The sequence below is a fragment of the Colias croceus genome, chromosome 4 (genome assembly GCF_905220415.1).
Source record: "Colias croceus chromosome 4, ilColCroc2.1".
In the NCBI taxonomy this organism is placed as follows: domain Eukaryota; kingdom Metazoa; phylum Arthropoda; class Insecta; order Lepidoptera; family Pieridae; genus Colias; species Colias croceus.
In genome coordinates this window covers 8,298,797-8,314,638 of record NC_059540.1, presented here as the reverse complement: position 1 = coordinate 8,314,638, position 15,842 = coordinate 8,298,797, and the positions used below count along the sequence as shown (strand labels likewise).

At 32.2% G+C, this 15,842-nt stretch overlaps 1 protein-coding gene across 6 annotated transcripts in view; it reads left to right on the top strand.

Annotated features, from left to right (window-relative positions):
• LOC123690913 (partitioning defective 3 homolog) overlaps positions 1 to 15,665 on the top strand; it is a 44,906-nt gene extending 29,241 nt beyond the window's left edge. For all 6 annotated transcript variants that reach the window (XM_045635051.1, XM_045635049.1, XM_045635050.1 and 3 more), the window contains 9 exons: positions 24 to 471; positions 1,328 to 1,476; positions 1,823 to 1,945; positions 2,261 to 2,381; positions 7,535 to 7,639; positions 7,992 to 8,064; positions 8,526 to 8,593; positions 8,790 to 8,876; positions 13,240 to 15,665. In XM_045635051.1, the coding sequence (XP_045491007.1) occupies positions 24 to 471; positions 1,328 to 1,476; positions 1,823 to 1,945; positions 2,261 to 2,381; positions 7,535 to 7,639; positions 7,992 to 8,064; positions 8,526 to 8,593; positions 8,790 to 8,876; positions 13,240 to 13,369 (1,304 nt within the window). In that variant the 3' untranslated portion in view covers positions 13,370 to 15,665. The remainder of the gene's footprint in view (positions 1 to 23; positions 472 to 1,327; positions 1,477 to 1,822; positions 1,946 to 2,260; positions 2,382 to 7,534; positions 7,640 to 7,991; positions 8,065 to 8,525; positions 8,594 to 8,789; positions 8,877 to 13,239) is intronic.
• Positions 15,666 to 15,842: the final 177 nt, after the last annotated feature.

Genomic DNA, 15,842 nt, shown 5'->3' with positions numbered 1-15,842 from the left:
CTAAAACACAATTATTATTCCAGACAGCACAGACAACCTAGCGAGGTGGAAGGACGACACACCACCAAACGGCAACGACACAACCAACTCAAACGATACATCCCAAAACTACAACACCGTGATCTACAACAGCGAAAAACCAGACATACAAAACAACAACCACGATGACAAGAAAACCTCTATCGTTACAATAAACAACAATAGCTGGATATCTAACCAATCGGATGACAGCAAAGGGTATCTAGAGCGGGACAAAGATACGATTCCCCATGATAGTAAGCGAGATAGCTTTGAATGGAGTCGCTTGGACGGTTGGAACCCGGTTATAGACCGATTAACCGGGTTAAGGAATGAGAGCTATTACATGGCAACGCAGTTAGAAGCACCGGCACAAGGCAGGTTGGGGCATGTGCACATGGCACGTGCGCCTGCACACCATCATGTTATTATTGAAGAGGACTATGGCACTAAGTAAGTTTATATTTTAGCTCATATTAGCTTTCCACCCGCGGCATCGCCCGCGCAGTTTAAGAAAAACCCGCATAGTTCCCGTTGCCGTGGGATTTCCGGGATAAAACCTATCCTATGTCCTTTCTCGGGTATCAAAATATTCATGCAAATTGCATAATGCATGCATAAAAAAAACACCAAATTTCATGCAAATTGGTTCAGTAGTTAAGGCGTGATTGAGTAACAGACAGACAGACAGAGTTACTTTCGCATTTATAATATTAGTATGGATTATTGCCACTATACTAACACTGGCCCGCCTGGTTTTATTTGTACGCTTGTAATCATTCTACTGTTACACACACAAATTCAAATATACGGACGTACAGACGCGCACAAATACACACATATAAACACTAACAAATGGCTTTAATATGTATTTGTTTTTGACATCTATAGCTTTGCCTATTAATGTGCGATTTCAATGCACAAATGATATTGCTTTTAATAACTCAGGCCCCGGAATGACAGACAATAGAAAATCTATTCTGTCGTGGACCGATCGGGCCGCTGGGGGCTCAATGGGTTATAACTTCTGATACTGTTCTAGTTGTTCTATTCAAACTCATAAACGAAGTGACTCTGAATCTATACTAATATTATAAAGCTTTGAACGCGCTCATCTCGGGAACTACTGGTCCGATTTGAAAAATTCTTTCGGTGTTAGTTAGCCCACACAATTCAGCCCAGGAAGGCTATATAATATATATCATCACGCTAAGACCAACAGGAACGGAGTAATGCGGGTGAAACCGCGGGGAACGGCTAGTAAATAAAATATTTTGTATAAGTATTAATAAAGGCACATTTTCACTAGGGGCAGCAACGGCGGTGAATCCGGCAGCGAATGCGGTGGGTTCAGTCGAGATGCAGTTGGTCGTCGCTCTATGTCTGAGAAACGACACGCCGCGTTAGATGCTAAAACCACCGGCACTTATAAGAAGATTAAGGAGGTTAAAGCGGCTGGTGAGTGTTGTGTGTACTTAGCTTTATGTACTTAAAATATTTCCAAGTTTGTATGTATTGTAAGTGGCATATTGTAGATTTAGCTGTATATGTGAGAAGTATCACGCTAGTTTCGAGGACCATCAGGCTTGCCTTTATACAGATGAAATAAATGAAGGAGATGAACCCGCTTTTATTTGATACTAAAGAATGAAAATGTTTCCTTAATCATGCTACATATATGTAAAAGATCCTGGTCTACTCATTACTCACTTTTTGGTTAAAAAGTGACAGCAGAGTAAAACTTGATCTATACACATCTTCCAATTTATTTTTCATGATTAAATAATAAAAACAATAATTACAGCCGTACCCGTTGGCCCAGCACTAGGAATGCGCAAGTCATCTAGTCTAGAATCCCTTCAAACGGCCATACAAGAGACGCAGAGAAATCCGCGCAACGAGCCTATATATGCGCGTGCGCATCCACGTAAGTACTCTTTATAATCTATATATTCTTTGAATAAAATCATTGAATATAATATAATAAGTAATGTAAAGTTTCATAAAGTGTTTTGTGTATGTTCATTCAGAAAAAAAGATGCACTATTTTCTAACAATCTAATTATTATAATTATTTTAAGCGTTTGGATTCAGTAATAATACATTTATACTGTAAAATTTAAAAGTTGTGAATAAAATAAAACAGCACAAAAGAAGTTATTATCTTTACGTCCAATTAAGTTAAAAGAACAGTTTTTCTGCTATAAAAAAATCTTTTTTTGCAAAATATTTGCCTTTTCAGCATTAAAACACTGGTTAACGGACGACAACAACGCGCCGGAAATAATCCGCGGCTCGCCGCAACAGTCGTCGCTCTCACACAAGAAACCATCTCTACTTAAGTCATTATCAACTATGTTTAGGTGAGATAATATACAAATTATTATATTTTGAAATACATTTTATTTGTTATCGTTTTAATAGCGGAAGTGTTAGAAAAAATTAATTATTCCAAATTTTGTTGTTATAATTTTACCATAGAATCTCTCTAGGTCAACAGTCAAGAGACGGTCTATATCCCAGTTCAAGTCAGGTTTGATTTGACCGGTAAGCATATTTATAAAAAAGTTTTGAAAGTAATATTAAAGCAATGCAAGCATGTTCTAATAAGAGCTAGGTCAGTATAAACAATTTACCTAAAACATGTCATCTGAAATTCGAATTGAAAACCTTTTTTTTGTAAAAAAAAACTATATTAAAAATAAAATCAGTTCTTAATCAGTAACTGTTGAGAGTGGACGTGTTAATTGTTGCAAATAAAATCACAACTCATTATACAAAGTAATCTGACCCATATAGTAATAACCATTTGATATTTTTTCTATCGCCGTATCTATCGCGACAGCCCCCGCTCCACTTCGAGTAAAGAAGAAGTCCGATATTTTTTGACTCGCTCTCTGCTACAACGGCCGTTCCTGCGCGTCACCGGTGAGTCGTTATCTCATGCCTACAACATCAACCAGAGATTGTCAACCTTTTTCAAGATGAATAACATAATATGCAAACGCTGCGATAATAAAGTCATAGAAGGTGCACGTTGCTCCATTTGCCGTATACATTTCCATTATAACTGTGTCTCATTAACGGAAATTGGTTGGCGAAGACTTGGAGCCGACAGGCAAGCGTCGTGGACATGCTCGGAGTGTAAACCTAAATCACACATAGCCTCCCCGAGACCTACTCCATCTGAAGATCTCGACACAGAGAAAGTTTCGGAGTCGTCGGTCGGCCAGCCCGCCCTGGAAAGGATTGAAACGATTTTACAAACTTTGGCGCACCTACCGCAACAAGTGAACCAGCTACGCTCGGAGCTAGGTGACCTAAAAACAAGCATTGATTTTCAAAGATTCGAAGATCTGAGTACAAAACTAGATAATATAGACTCTAAATTAAAAATAATAGACAATTTGACAAAAGAAATGGATACATTAAAATTAAAAATTGGAGTATGTGAAAATCGTATCATCAACCTAGAAAAAAATTTAGAAGTGCGTGACAACTTAATAAAAGACCTGCAAAAAAAATCACATACTATTGAAAAAGAACACAGATATTCACAACAGCAATGTCGTTTCCTAAATATTGAAGTGGTTGGTGTACCGGAAAAATCGAATGAAGATCTTCCACAACTTCTACTTCAAATTGCAACTTCAATAAATGTCAACATACAAAAAGACGACATCGAATTTATCACCAGGGTCCAGCCGCTTCACTCAAACCCCAATAAGCCAAGAAGAATCATAGCCAAACTAAAATCAAGAAATATTAAAAACAATATAATTGCCAACTTTCGCAAAGCAAATAAAAATAAGGGTTTAACATCTAGCGACCTCGGATTTGAAGGTAATTCATCAAAGATATTTATAAATGAACACTTAACAATTGCGAATAAAATTCTATTTAACAAATGTCGACTTCGTGCGAAAGATAATAACATCAAATATATATGGATAAAAAACTGTACCATTTATATGCGCATGAACGAAAAATCGCCCCCAATAGCTATAAGCACCGAAGAAGAATTAGAAAAATATTTATCAAAAAACTATTAATGTACTTAATTTTGCGTATTTGTAGTGTTCATTTTGTTATTTTATATTATTACTATATCAATGTAAAATCTCAAATTTGTATAAAATTAATAATATTCTTGTATAACATACCGACACATCACACATACACATACATCATTTATAAACACATATATATTATTATATCACATATTATTATATTGCAGATAATTTTCAATAAAAGGTTGCGAGCTGCTGCACTCCGTATACACCTACCCGTTTCGCTTAACTTGCTTCGAGTCCTCAGCGTTTTAATTTCAATTCACCCTCATAACAATTTTATTTTTTTCTACTTGTGATTTCACTTTTATACATTCTTAAAAATGAAATTTCTAAACATTTACTATCAGAACACTCGTGGACTCAGAACTAAATTATCAAATTTTTACAAAAATATCGAAGCGAACAATTATGATATCATAATTATAACTGAATCTTGGTTGTGTGAGGGAGTGTTAGACTCAGAAATATGTGATAGCCGTTATGACGTATTTAGGCAAGATCGTAGACGTAATAATATGAAGGGAGGCGGAGTTATGATTTGTATAAAAAGATGTTATTCCGCATTTCTAACAAACGAGACCCACGTTGGTGACGTTGAATGTATTTGGGTAACGATTCCCGGTCATATTCTAAGTAGTACGCTATTAAATCAATACCATTCAAAAAACGCGGAATTTCACGTGGGAGCAATATATATTCCACCGAACTCCAAAGCGGCCAGTATATTGGTTGACTTCAACGAATCCTTCGTTAACTTCCATTCGAGTAGGCCGAATGACTCATTTTTATTAATCGGAGATTTTAATTTACCTTTTCTGGCGTGGACGCCTGACGGACATTCGAATAAAAATAGCTCTAATACACTCTTAATGCAAACCGCTGACGATTTTATGAATTCTATGTATTTATCCGGACTCTCACAGTATAACTTCACTAATAATTGTTGCGGAAACATTCTTGACCTTGTTTTTTCGAATCTTTCATTAATTTGCGAACAATGCGACTCATCTTTAGTGAATATCGACAAATTTCATCCCCCATTACTAATAACCATCAAAAACTATAAAATAAAACCCCTGCGTAATAATCCATGGATCATAAAAAAATTTTTTAAAGCTGATTATATGTCAATTAACTCGGCACTCGGGAAGATTGAATGGCACCGAATTCTTACTAACGGGACCGTTGATGATGCGGTTAATGGTTTTTACAAAGAACTTAACTCAATCATAGAAAAATACGTACCCTCTGCGCGGGTGTCAGGTCGTTTTAAGTACCCTCAATGGTACACCCCATCATTAATTAATATCATTAAAGAAAAATCTAAACTTCATAAAAATTGGAAAAAATTTAAAAACCCGAATGATTACGCAGCATTTGCTTTACTAAGAAATAGGATTAAAGTTTTACAAGAAGAATGTTTTAAAATTATATTAATAGGTGCGAAAAAGAAATAATTCATAATCCTAAAGAGTTTTGGAATTTTGTAAATAACAAACGCAAAAACAACAGCTTGCCATGTCGTATGGTATATAATGGAGTGACTTATTCTTGTGGTGCAGATATATGTAACGCTTTTAATAGCTTTTTCCAAAGCGTATTCATACAATCTTCTTCCTACGACCCCAAACCATACGCAGAGGAGCCCCATTCTAACGTAATTAATTCAATTAAAATTTCAGATAAACTGATAACTAATGCTGTTAAAAAACTAGACCGTAAAAAGGGCGCAGGCTTAGACGGGATTCCTGCTATTTTTGTTAAAAAATGCGTAAACGGGCTTGCTGTTCCCTTAAAATTGATTTTTCAACGATCTTTGGATGAAGGTGTCTACCCCAAACAGTGGAAAGATGCACGTGTAATCCCCATTTTTAAAAAAGGTTCAAAAAATGAAATTACTAACTACAGGGGTATATCAATTTTAAATATTTTCGGTAAAGTTCTGGACAGTATAGTTAATGATTTTATGTATAGCTATTGCAAGCAATGTCTTCCTACATCTCAGCATGGATTTTTTAAGTCTCGGAGTGTTAACACGAACCTTTCAGAATTTACTAACTATTTACTAACTAACATAAGTGACGGCGCTCAGATTGACGTTATTTATACCGATCTCGAAAAGGCTTTCGATAGAGTAGACCATAATATTCTCGCCGGGAAACTAAATGCTGTAGGTATTAAAGGTAATCTGCTTAGATGGGTAATATCTTACATTAGAAACCGCCGTCAGGCAGTAGTCATAGGAAGTCATAAATCTAACTTCATAAACGTCACCTCAGGAGTTCCGCAAGGATCCCATATATCACCTTTACTCTTTAACATTTTCCTTTTCGATATAACACATTGTATTAAGAACTCAAATTGCTTACTGTATGCCGACGATAACAAAATTTTCCGTAAAGTAACTTGTGCCGCCGATTGTAATCTACTCCAATCTGATCTAGATAATCTCGGAGAATATTTTAAAATTAATAACATCGGTGTAAATATTCAAAAATGCCAAACCATAAGCTTTTCTCGTAAACGTAACGTTATTTTATTTGAATATAGTATCAATAATAAGTTAATTAATAGAACAACTTCAGTAATGGATCTCGGCATCCTTCTGGACGATAAATGTTTCTTCGACGCCCATATTGAGTACATGTCCAGTAAAGCCTACAAATCCCTTGGTTTCATCCTAAGAACAAGTCAACCTTTTAAAAACTCTCAGTGTTTAAAAATGCTATATAATAGTTACGTCAGAAGCATATTAGAATATGGAAGCATAATATGGCGACCATTTTTTAAAAAATATACAGACAAAATAGAAAAAATACAAAAGATATTTATGAAGCATCTTAGCTTTAAAGCAAAACATAACTTTAAGGACTACAAAGAATCCTGCATTTTCTTTAAAATGAATACTCTCGAAGACAGACGTACTCTTTCAGATATTATGTTTCTTTATGATCTCCTGAACAACAAACTAGACTGCCCCCAAATAACAGAAAATATATATTTTAACACCCCTCTAACTCGAACACGTAATACTCCTTTATTATTTATACCACGTACAAAAAATCAATATATGAAGAACTCACTCTTTAATCGCCTACCTTCGATATACAATGAAAAATTTTCTACTCTTGACATATTTAACAGTCCTCGCAATCGTTTTAAATCCAATGTAATTAAAATATTATCAAACGTACCTAACACATTTTAATCATTCACACGCACACACATACATACACACAAACACACCCAAACGCACTCACCCACACACACAACTCACCACTCTTTAATAAGTTACTGTTTTAAATATACATATAATTGATAATAATTGTAAAACTCGTAATTGGCGTATTGTATCATAGATGTAAGTAGATTAAGTCAAACTGTAAGCTGTGTAGTTTTCGAATAAATAAATAAATAAATAAAAATAAATTATTATATGTTAGGATCGGCAAGCCGCACAAACGTGAGGACGCAGTGTATGGACGCGCAACTCCCGCACGATCTTCTGAGAAATCACTCGCTAGAGATGAACGACGGGATGAAAATAGGTAATGTACTATGTACTATGTGATATATGCTGATTATTTCATTTTATATATGTTGTAGAGAAAATATATGTTTGAACATAATTTGTAATTATTTAATCATCACTTTTCATTTCCAATTTTTTTTATTAAATTATTTTTGAAGATTTCAACATTTGAAAAAAAGCAAAAATAATAAACTCTGCATTGTTAAAAGCATTCAATTCTTAGCACTATTAAAAGTTTATCACATGCAAATAGATATACAAATCTGATATTTATCTGTATTAACATTAAATATTAAAACAATACACACAGATATACATGGGAAATATTACCAAAATATCATTGTTAAAATATGAAACATATCTTATAGAGAAGAGCTTCGTTCCCGCCAAAGCAGCGAACGTAGCACGCGGTCAGAGAGAAGACATGCACCCGCCATACAGGTAATATTTTTACTAGCTACGCTCCGCGGTTTCACCCGCGTGGTTCCCTCCCTGTTGGTCTCAGCATGATAATATATAGCCTAGCCTATACCTTCCTCGATGAATATCTTAAACACCGAAAGAATTTTTCAAATCGGACCAGTGTCCAGTACTTCCTGAGATTAGCGCGTTCAAACAAACAAACAAACTCTTCAGCATTATAATATTTGTATAGATTATGATTTAACTTTTAATTTATAATTTTAGCAAATTTTCCTTTATCTCTACTGTAAGATGTTTTTTTTTTACCAAATTTCAAGAGTCTGTGGTCACGGGAAGATTTTGATTCCCTTGCGAATGTCGAAATTTGTGAATATTTGCAGCATAAACGGTTTTGATTGCATTGGATTATATAATATAAGTTTTTGTTAAAAAAAATATACATATTATACTGGCTTACAAATAAATGTTTGTGTTCTCAGGCAATGGAGAGTGCGTGGGGTCCGACTGGACACTACGTCAACTATGAAGAAATACAACAAAATTTAAAGTGAGTATTCTCATTGAATTTTTAAATTCATTCGTTGAAATAAGAATAATTTTGTTAAGAAATAAGTTTGTCAACTAATTTTTTACAAAATATTTTTCTATTTTATGAATACATCTGTACCATCAAAATAATCCGAATTGGACATGTATGTACCTAATCTATAAACAAGTTCAGTAATTTTTTTTTTAATATTTAGCGCCCGTCGAGAGAAACTAAGCGAAGTCCAAATCGGTCAAATGAGGCGACAAGTGAACGCGCAGAGAGCCAAAGCTGAAGAGGAAAGGTAATTATCTTACAAATAAAATAAAATTGATCTCAAATAAAATCTATTTGTATCTTTATTTATGAAATATCTGTACACCCCAAGTTAGTACAGTACTCCAAAAGTGATAATGCGCATAGAATTCTTCATCACAGTTCGGTAACTGTCATATTCCCAGAGCGTCCGAAGACAATATGTATATAGAGTGGTTAAATGCATTTTCTTCATGCATAATTTAGTAAAATTTGTTTAGACAAATGAAATACATCTTGGAAATACGACAATTAGCGAAGATTTGCATGCGCATTATTAATTTTGGAGTACTGTACATTTTATTATCCTTTACACATGCACTTAGTAAACAAACAACACAATTAAACATTGTAATTAAAGTTACACAAAAATAACGAAAAACAAACACTAAAATAATGAAGTACTTCTAAATAAAGAAAATGACTGTAACTGACTGTATCATTTATTAAGTAACAAGTGATAACTGCGTTAAAAACAACCGACTTCAACCTTGCACTTTTACAAATACAGACAAAAATGCTCATAAAATAAAAACTACTGGGCCTATCCGAATAAAATTTTTATGGGACCAATTCGACACCATCCCGCATCGAACAAAATAAGAATCACGTAAATCGGTTCAGAAACCTCGGAGTAATCGGTGTACATACATAAAAAAAACATACCGGCCGAATTGATAACCTCCTTTTTTTGAAGTCGGATAACAAATCATAAGAATACAATACATAATACCTATCTCATAATATTATAAAGTTAAACTCAATGTCATCGCCTACGTCAATAGAAACAATTTTATTTGCAATATCTAATATTACCTCGGTACTAAATATAGGAATTATGATTAGTTTTAATTTAAAAAAGAGTGTGGGTACTTATGTACACGCGTTAGAAGTTATACTTCTTTGGCGTATGGAAAAAATACTAGAATATACAACTTGAACATAGTTATCAATTTTCATACCACCTAGAACTAACTTCATGCTGTTAAATTTATGTGTCGGTGCGCACGCATCTTAAAAATTCACTCTCATCATTTTTCTCCATCGCGCCAAAAGAAGTATAACTTCAAAAAATGACAAAAACTTCAGATAAAATCTAATCTATACATATTTGCATCAACATAATATCTTAGTGCCCTTACGCACTAGCGGTTAACCGCGGGGGCGGCTAACCGCGCGGTTAGCCGCTTTCCCATTTTAATATGCAACCGCTTTTATGATTAGTGCGTACAATCATAAGCGGTTGCATATTAAAATGGGAAAGCGGCTAACCGCGCGGTTAACCGCCCCCGCGGTAGTGCGTAAGGGCACTTAAACGTATAGAATAAAAAATAAAACGTATAGAATTTCAATGAACAAATATTCTATTCGATTTTAAACTATCCAAAATGGTCAACTTTATTTCACTTATCTAATCGTATAATTATAAGTACCTATAGATCACAAATAACTTGAAATTATTAAGGAGATAAAGACAGACAGACAAACAAAGTACAATAAAATCCTCAATAACCATAAAGTTATAATAGATCACGTTTCGCGTTACATCTGATCAATTATATTCATACTGATTCAATTACCTGACATACCTATTCATTATGAGAATTAGCATTACAATACCTTTCCGTAATTATACGACAATTGCATTATTTATCTGTATAAACTATTTGTCGATCAATTATCAGATTATTAAGCTATCTTATTAACTAGTTTTTACTCAGAGTAAAATGTGAATAAATTAGTAAGGAAAAACATTCCCAAGTATTTTTTCTCACAATAAGGAAATATGTTTTGAACGTTCGCAAAAACAACATTAGCGTCATGCGCTTTAATGTTGCCCATAATGTTTTTTACAGCTTTTATGACACTATACAATAAAAAATGTTCATATTATTATCATTTTTTGTGAAAAAACGCAATGAATCTCGTTAAATTTATATTATTCAAAGAGATTATTTTGACATAATAGCACGACGAAAAATTTAAAGTCCCTAGTTCTACTTATCTGACTTTTAAGTGCCCTTACGCACTAGCGGTTAACCGCGGAGGCGGCTAACCGCGCGGTTAGCCGCCCCCGCGGTTAACCGCTAGTGCGTAAGGGCACTAAGGGGAGTCCCAAGGCATAATCTTTTAATTACACAATATAATATTTTAATTGTGTAAATTATACAATTTTATACCAATTATACACATAGGTAGGTTGTTGTTTCAATAAATTATTTCATTTACATCTCGGGCTACGGTAGTGGCCCTGTCAAGAACAGTCGAAGGCACTTAACATTATCCGATACTTTTAACACGCTTTTATTAGCTTACTTGTATGTTTGTGTCTAACAGACTCTTTACTCGATTTTGACCCCCCTTAAACTGACAGATTAAATTCAAATTTCAAACTATGTACACTCAAGAATCGGTGACAAGACAATAATTTCATGAGTTTAGAGTGTATTTTTTAGTTTTTTTTTATGTATTCAAATCGCGTGTCAAGCGTTAGTTTAACACGTACGTACAATTATTTTAACGATGTCTCATTTTATTTCCCGCCACCTCGATGTCGGTAAGATGCATGTGCTTCGTAATACATTTATACGTTTAATAACCAAGCTAATTGCTAGTTATATTGTAATTGTCGCGGCCTCGGCTCTGTTGCTCGCAGGTTGATGTCCCGTGCTTTAATTGTGTACTTTATCCGACTGCGAAGAGAAAGGTTATGGTTTTAGTGTATGTATCAGTGTACGTTTATGTGGCACGCTCTGTAGTAGAGTGCTTATTAAAAAGCTTGAGAAGCCCCGGTAGAAATTGTTAGAATCGTAAAAGTGTCAAAAAATACCAAATGTACCATTATCCTCTGTGCAAATCATAATATGTTATTAGGATTTTTAAAATATCAATAATCAATCATTAATATAAATTATCATTAATATATAATCATTAATTTAAAGGAAAAAAGAAGAATAAAATATCTCTTATATTTATAAATTATAAGGCACTCATGCGTTAATTTCGCTTTAATATAATTTCACATTTAATATTGTCTTCTAGGAAATATTGCAAGGATACAAATAGATCATTCGTCGAAACAAGAATATATAAATTGTAACAGCAGCGATTCCGCGAAAAAGCAATAGAGACATATTTTTCTTAAAAAATAATGGAATATATGTGCATGGATATCTGTAATATTTTGTAGGGACAAGAGATCAAATAACTTATAAATATATTATACAGAATCCAATATTTCAACTATACGTGTTCAATCATAAGGAATTAAGAAAAACTTATTACAATTACAAACATTAATAACATTTTTTTTAATTGAATACATTAAGAATGAATTCATGAAATAATCGGAAATAAACTGATTTGATATGATACATTAATTGTAATACAATGCATAGTACTTAAATCAACATTCCAAAGCCTAATCTATAGCTACTAAATTTAATCGCTTTTTTATAAGCTTTTTTAATTGTGCGATACTCTTTTAGCCATTATGTAGCAAAAAGCAATCTTGCAATTGTTCTATTTTATAGTGAGACTGAATAAAAGTGTTCTTTTTTTTTAATTATTAAGAGTATTTTTCAATTAGCAAGGCTGGTTTTAATTATCTCCTATAATTATTTCTTTATCCTGGTATAACTGTTGATTTATCTTCGCATGTGTTTTATTTGTATCTATTTTTATATAATCTTTGTTTTTATTTTTTTTTAATATACTTGCTTCAAACTGAATAGCACTGCAATCACATTTAATTGTCCAAAAATAGCCATTCTGCAAATTGTTGCAACTGAAAGAATTTTCTAAAGTTTTCATTACAAAATAAAAATTCATAAAAAATTTAAATTAAAATTAAAATTTATTCTTATTTTCTATAGCTCAAGTTATTACAAAAAGTTCAAACAAGAAGATCTAGAATATATCCAATAAAATGTAATACTTAACATTATTTATTTATTCAACTGCATTCATATTATGCAATAAAGATGCCAAAGATATACATTTATAGAGTTTGAGCTAATATTGCTATTCATTTTCTCAATATGGCTTTATTTTTAGATTTGGCTTGAATTTTTTGTGGTTGTGAATGGATATTTTTAGATCTCTACAAATACGTTTGTTGTGTTAAATCCACAAATCTATCTATTTAAAAAGCGAAATACATAATATCAATTCTTCTACAAAAAATAAATTTTGCATGTGTATCTTTGTATGTCTTATTTTTAGTATCTGCTATTTTAATCGATGTATATTTGTTCGTCTTTTAGTCCATGTTTGTTCGTCTGTCCTATACGTTCTGTGTTTTTATATTTATATGTACTTAGTTATACATATTAAAATCCAGTACTTTCCAGCCGTCGCATCGTGGGGTCAGTAGTTAATCAGACGCAACGCTCTTGGCGCGAAACCCGACCTCACTCTACATACTACGAGTATGAAGCCGCTCCTCCGCGTAGGCCTGGGAAACTGTCACATTATCACTAAAATCAAAAACTATTATATGTAATAACTTTCATTGTATTCAAATAACCAATTTTGATAAACGCTCGGGCGCGCTACACGCATAAGCAAGCATATTTGAATTGGTTTTTTCGTCGCAAATGGCGACGATAAAACTAATTTGATTCTATTCTTATGTATATTTAGATAATGGTCGATAATCGATATTTTACAATGGTGTCCGGGCAGTGCTAAGCTGATTTTATACCGGACGTTTAATTTAATGTGTTTTTGATGACACCTGTCTAAGCCGATTAGCGACATAAATATACCCAATATATTGTGTAGTAGCACGCCTTAAATTCATATAAGCCACCAAATATTTGTTAATTATTCCGATTTGTATTTATCATTCAAAACATTTAAATAGCTATAATTGGATAAGCTTCGAATCAATTTGTGAAGTTATTTAAAAGGATATAGGAATAAGAAATGTAAAAACATTGTCTAAATCTTGAAAGAATTATATTTTAGTCGTTTAATTGCACGCCATCTTGCTTTTACCATTGAATGTTACAAACAGCGCCTCTACCGGGAACGTTAGTAAAAATGAGATGAAACGTTATAAAATAATATTCATTTATGTACATCAATTTTGAGAAGATTGCTTATTTATTTTTAGTACCTATTCAATTTAATTTTCATATTTTTACACTTTTCCGTATTTTAAATGGTTTAGGCAAGATGGCACGCAATAGACGACTGTTCTTAATGAAGCATAAGTATATTCTTTTAAGATTTAGATCATTTAAATAAATATTGGTTTTAGTTTATTGTCATTAGTTGGAGCTCTCAAGATATTTTGTCACTTTGTAAAAAAATGTTATTTAAAAAATTCCTCTATTTCGTAATTTACAACGTCAATAAATCAACATCACACCTCAGGAAAAAAACGTCATATTTTAAACAGATTTTCCTCAAACTATTTTAACTCCCAAAAAATGTGTTCTCCGAAAAATTTAGTTAGAAAATGTCGAAAAAATTTTACATATGAAACCATATTATGTCCTCCATCATCGTTTAACGCACTTAGGCGTTTCCAAAGAAACTCGAGTGAGATCACAAACTACGGAATTTACGTAAAACTATTATGAAGTTTTACTTCAATTATCCGAAAGTATACATTTTCGGCGATAAACATGAAGTTTAGCTAGTTGATTTATTTTTGTAGTCCTAGGAAATTTTTAATTTTTTGTTTAAAAGTTAGGTCAATAGTAAATTTGTGTAGGTAATTAAAAATGTAAAAAAAAAATATTGTAAAGACTTAATCCTATTATTTGAATCCCAGTGTTTTTTGTAATAAGTATATATAATTAGTTACGTTATCGATCTTTGTGGCTATTATTAAAGAATATTTGGTAACAAGTTATAAAATGATTGAGTTAGTACATTCGAGGAATTGATTTTCAATTATATTTTTGTAATGTAAAATTACGGTTTATATATATATTTTTTCTTTTTTTACAAAATGGAATGTTTTTTTCTTATGAATTCATCGTATTAATTAAAACTGGCTACTAAAATGTACATAATTCCAAATTGAATTGTTATAAGCTAACTGTAGGATAATAAATTATGTAAATTTAATACATTCCTACTTACGTGTAAGAATCATAAATCAAAGAAGCTTTAAAGTGTAGAGTAGACATTTAAGCTAAGTAAAGGTTTTTTTTTTATTATTATATCGTATTTACGTAAAAATGTGACTGATTATGTATGAAAATTATTCATGTTTATTTTATAAAATGATGTCATTGAAATTGTGCTTTTGTATCGAAGTTAGAATCGAATGTTTAATAATTTATTATGTAACTATTCCGCCCCCATTCAATATTCGTATTCCGTCATAGTTATGTGATATTACAATAAGGTTTCCTACGACTCATCTGTTGAAAAGTTGTTCTATTATATTGAATAATTTGTCAATTTAATGCGAGGCCTAGAAATTTATAATTTCTCATAAATGTTCCGTTGATTTAGAATAACTAAATCATGTCTTCTATTCGTATTTGTAAATATAATTCAAAAATTATTTCTGAGAAGAATTTAGAAAAATAATAATATTTGTTAAACTTGACTTATTGTATTAATTAATTATGAACAATTGTAGTTTTAAGTTGTATTTGCAAATATATTATTTTGCATCTAAGTGCCCATACTGTATATAGAACATGTTTTTGTAACGTGTAAGCGATATCGATTTGTATTATATTTTTTATGTTGTATTCAATGCGATCGGCCATGTGTACCTTAAATCAATAAAAAATGATATTACAAGCAACTTTTGTTTTCTTTTTATCACCATTTTACTATAATTTTACTATTTTACTCCATTGAAGTTAAGAATTACAACTTATATTTACTATAGTTACGTAATACTCACATTCAATAAATGGATATTTTATTGGTTCAATGACTGATCTCGAAAAATTAGTTAGATACCTAGATAATAATTTAA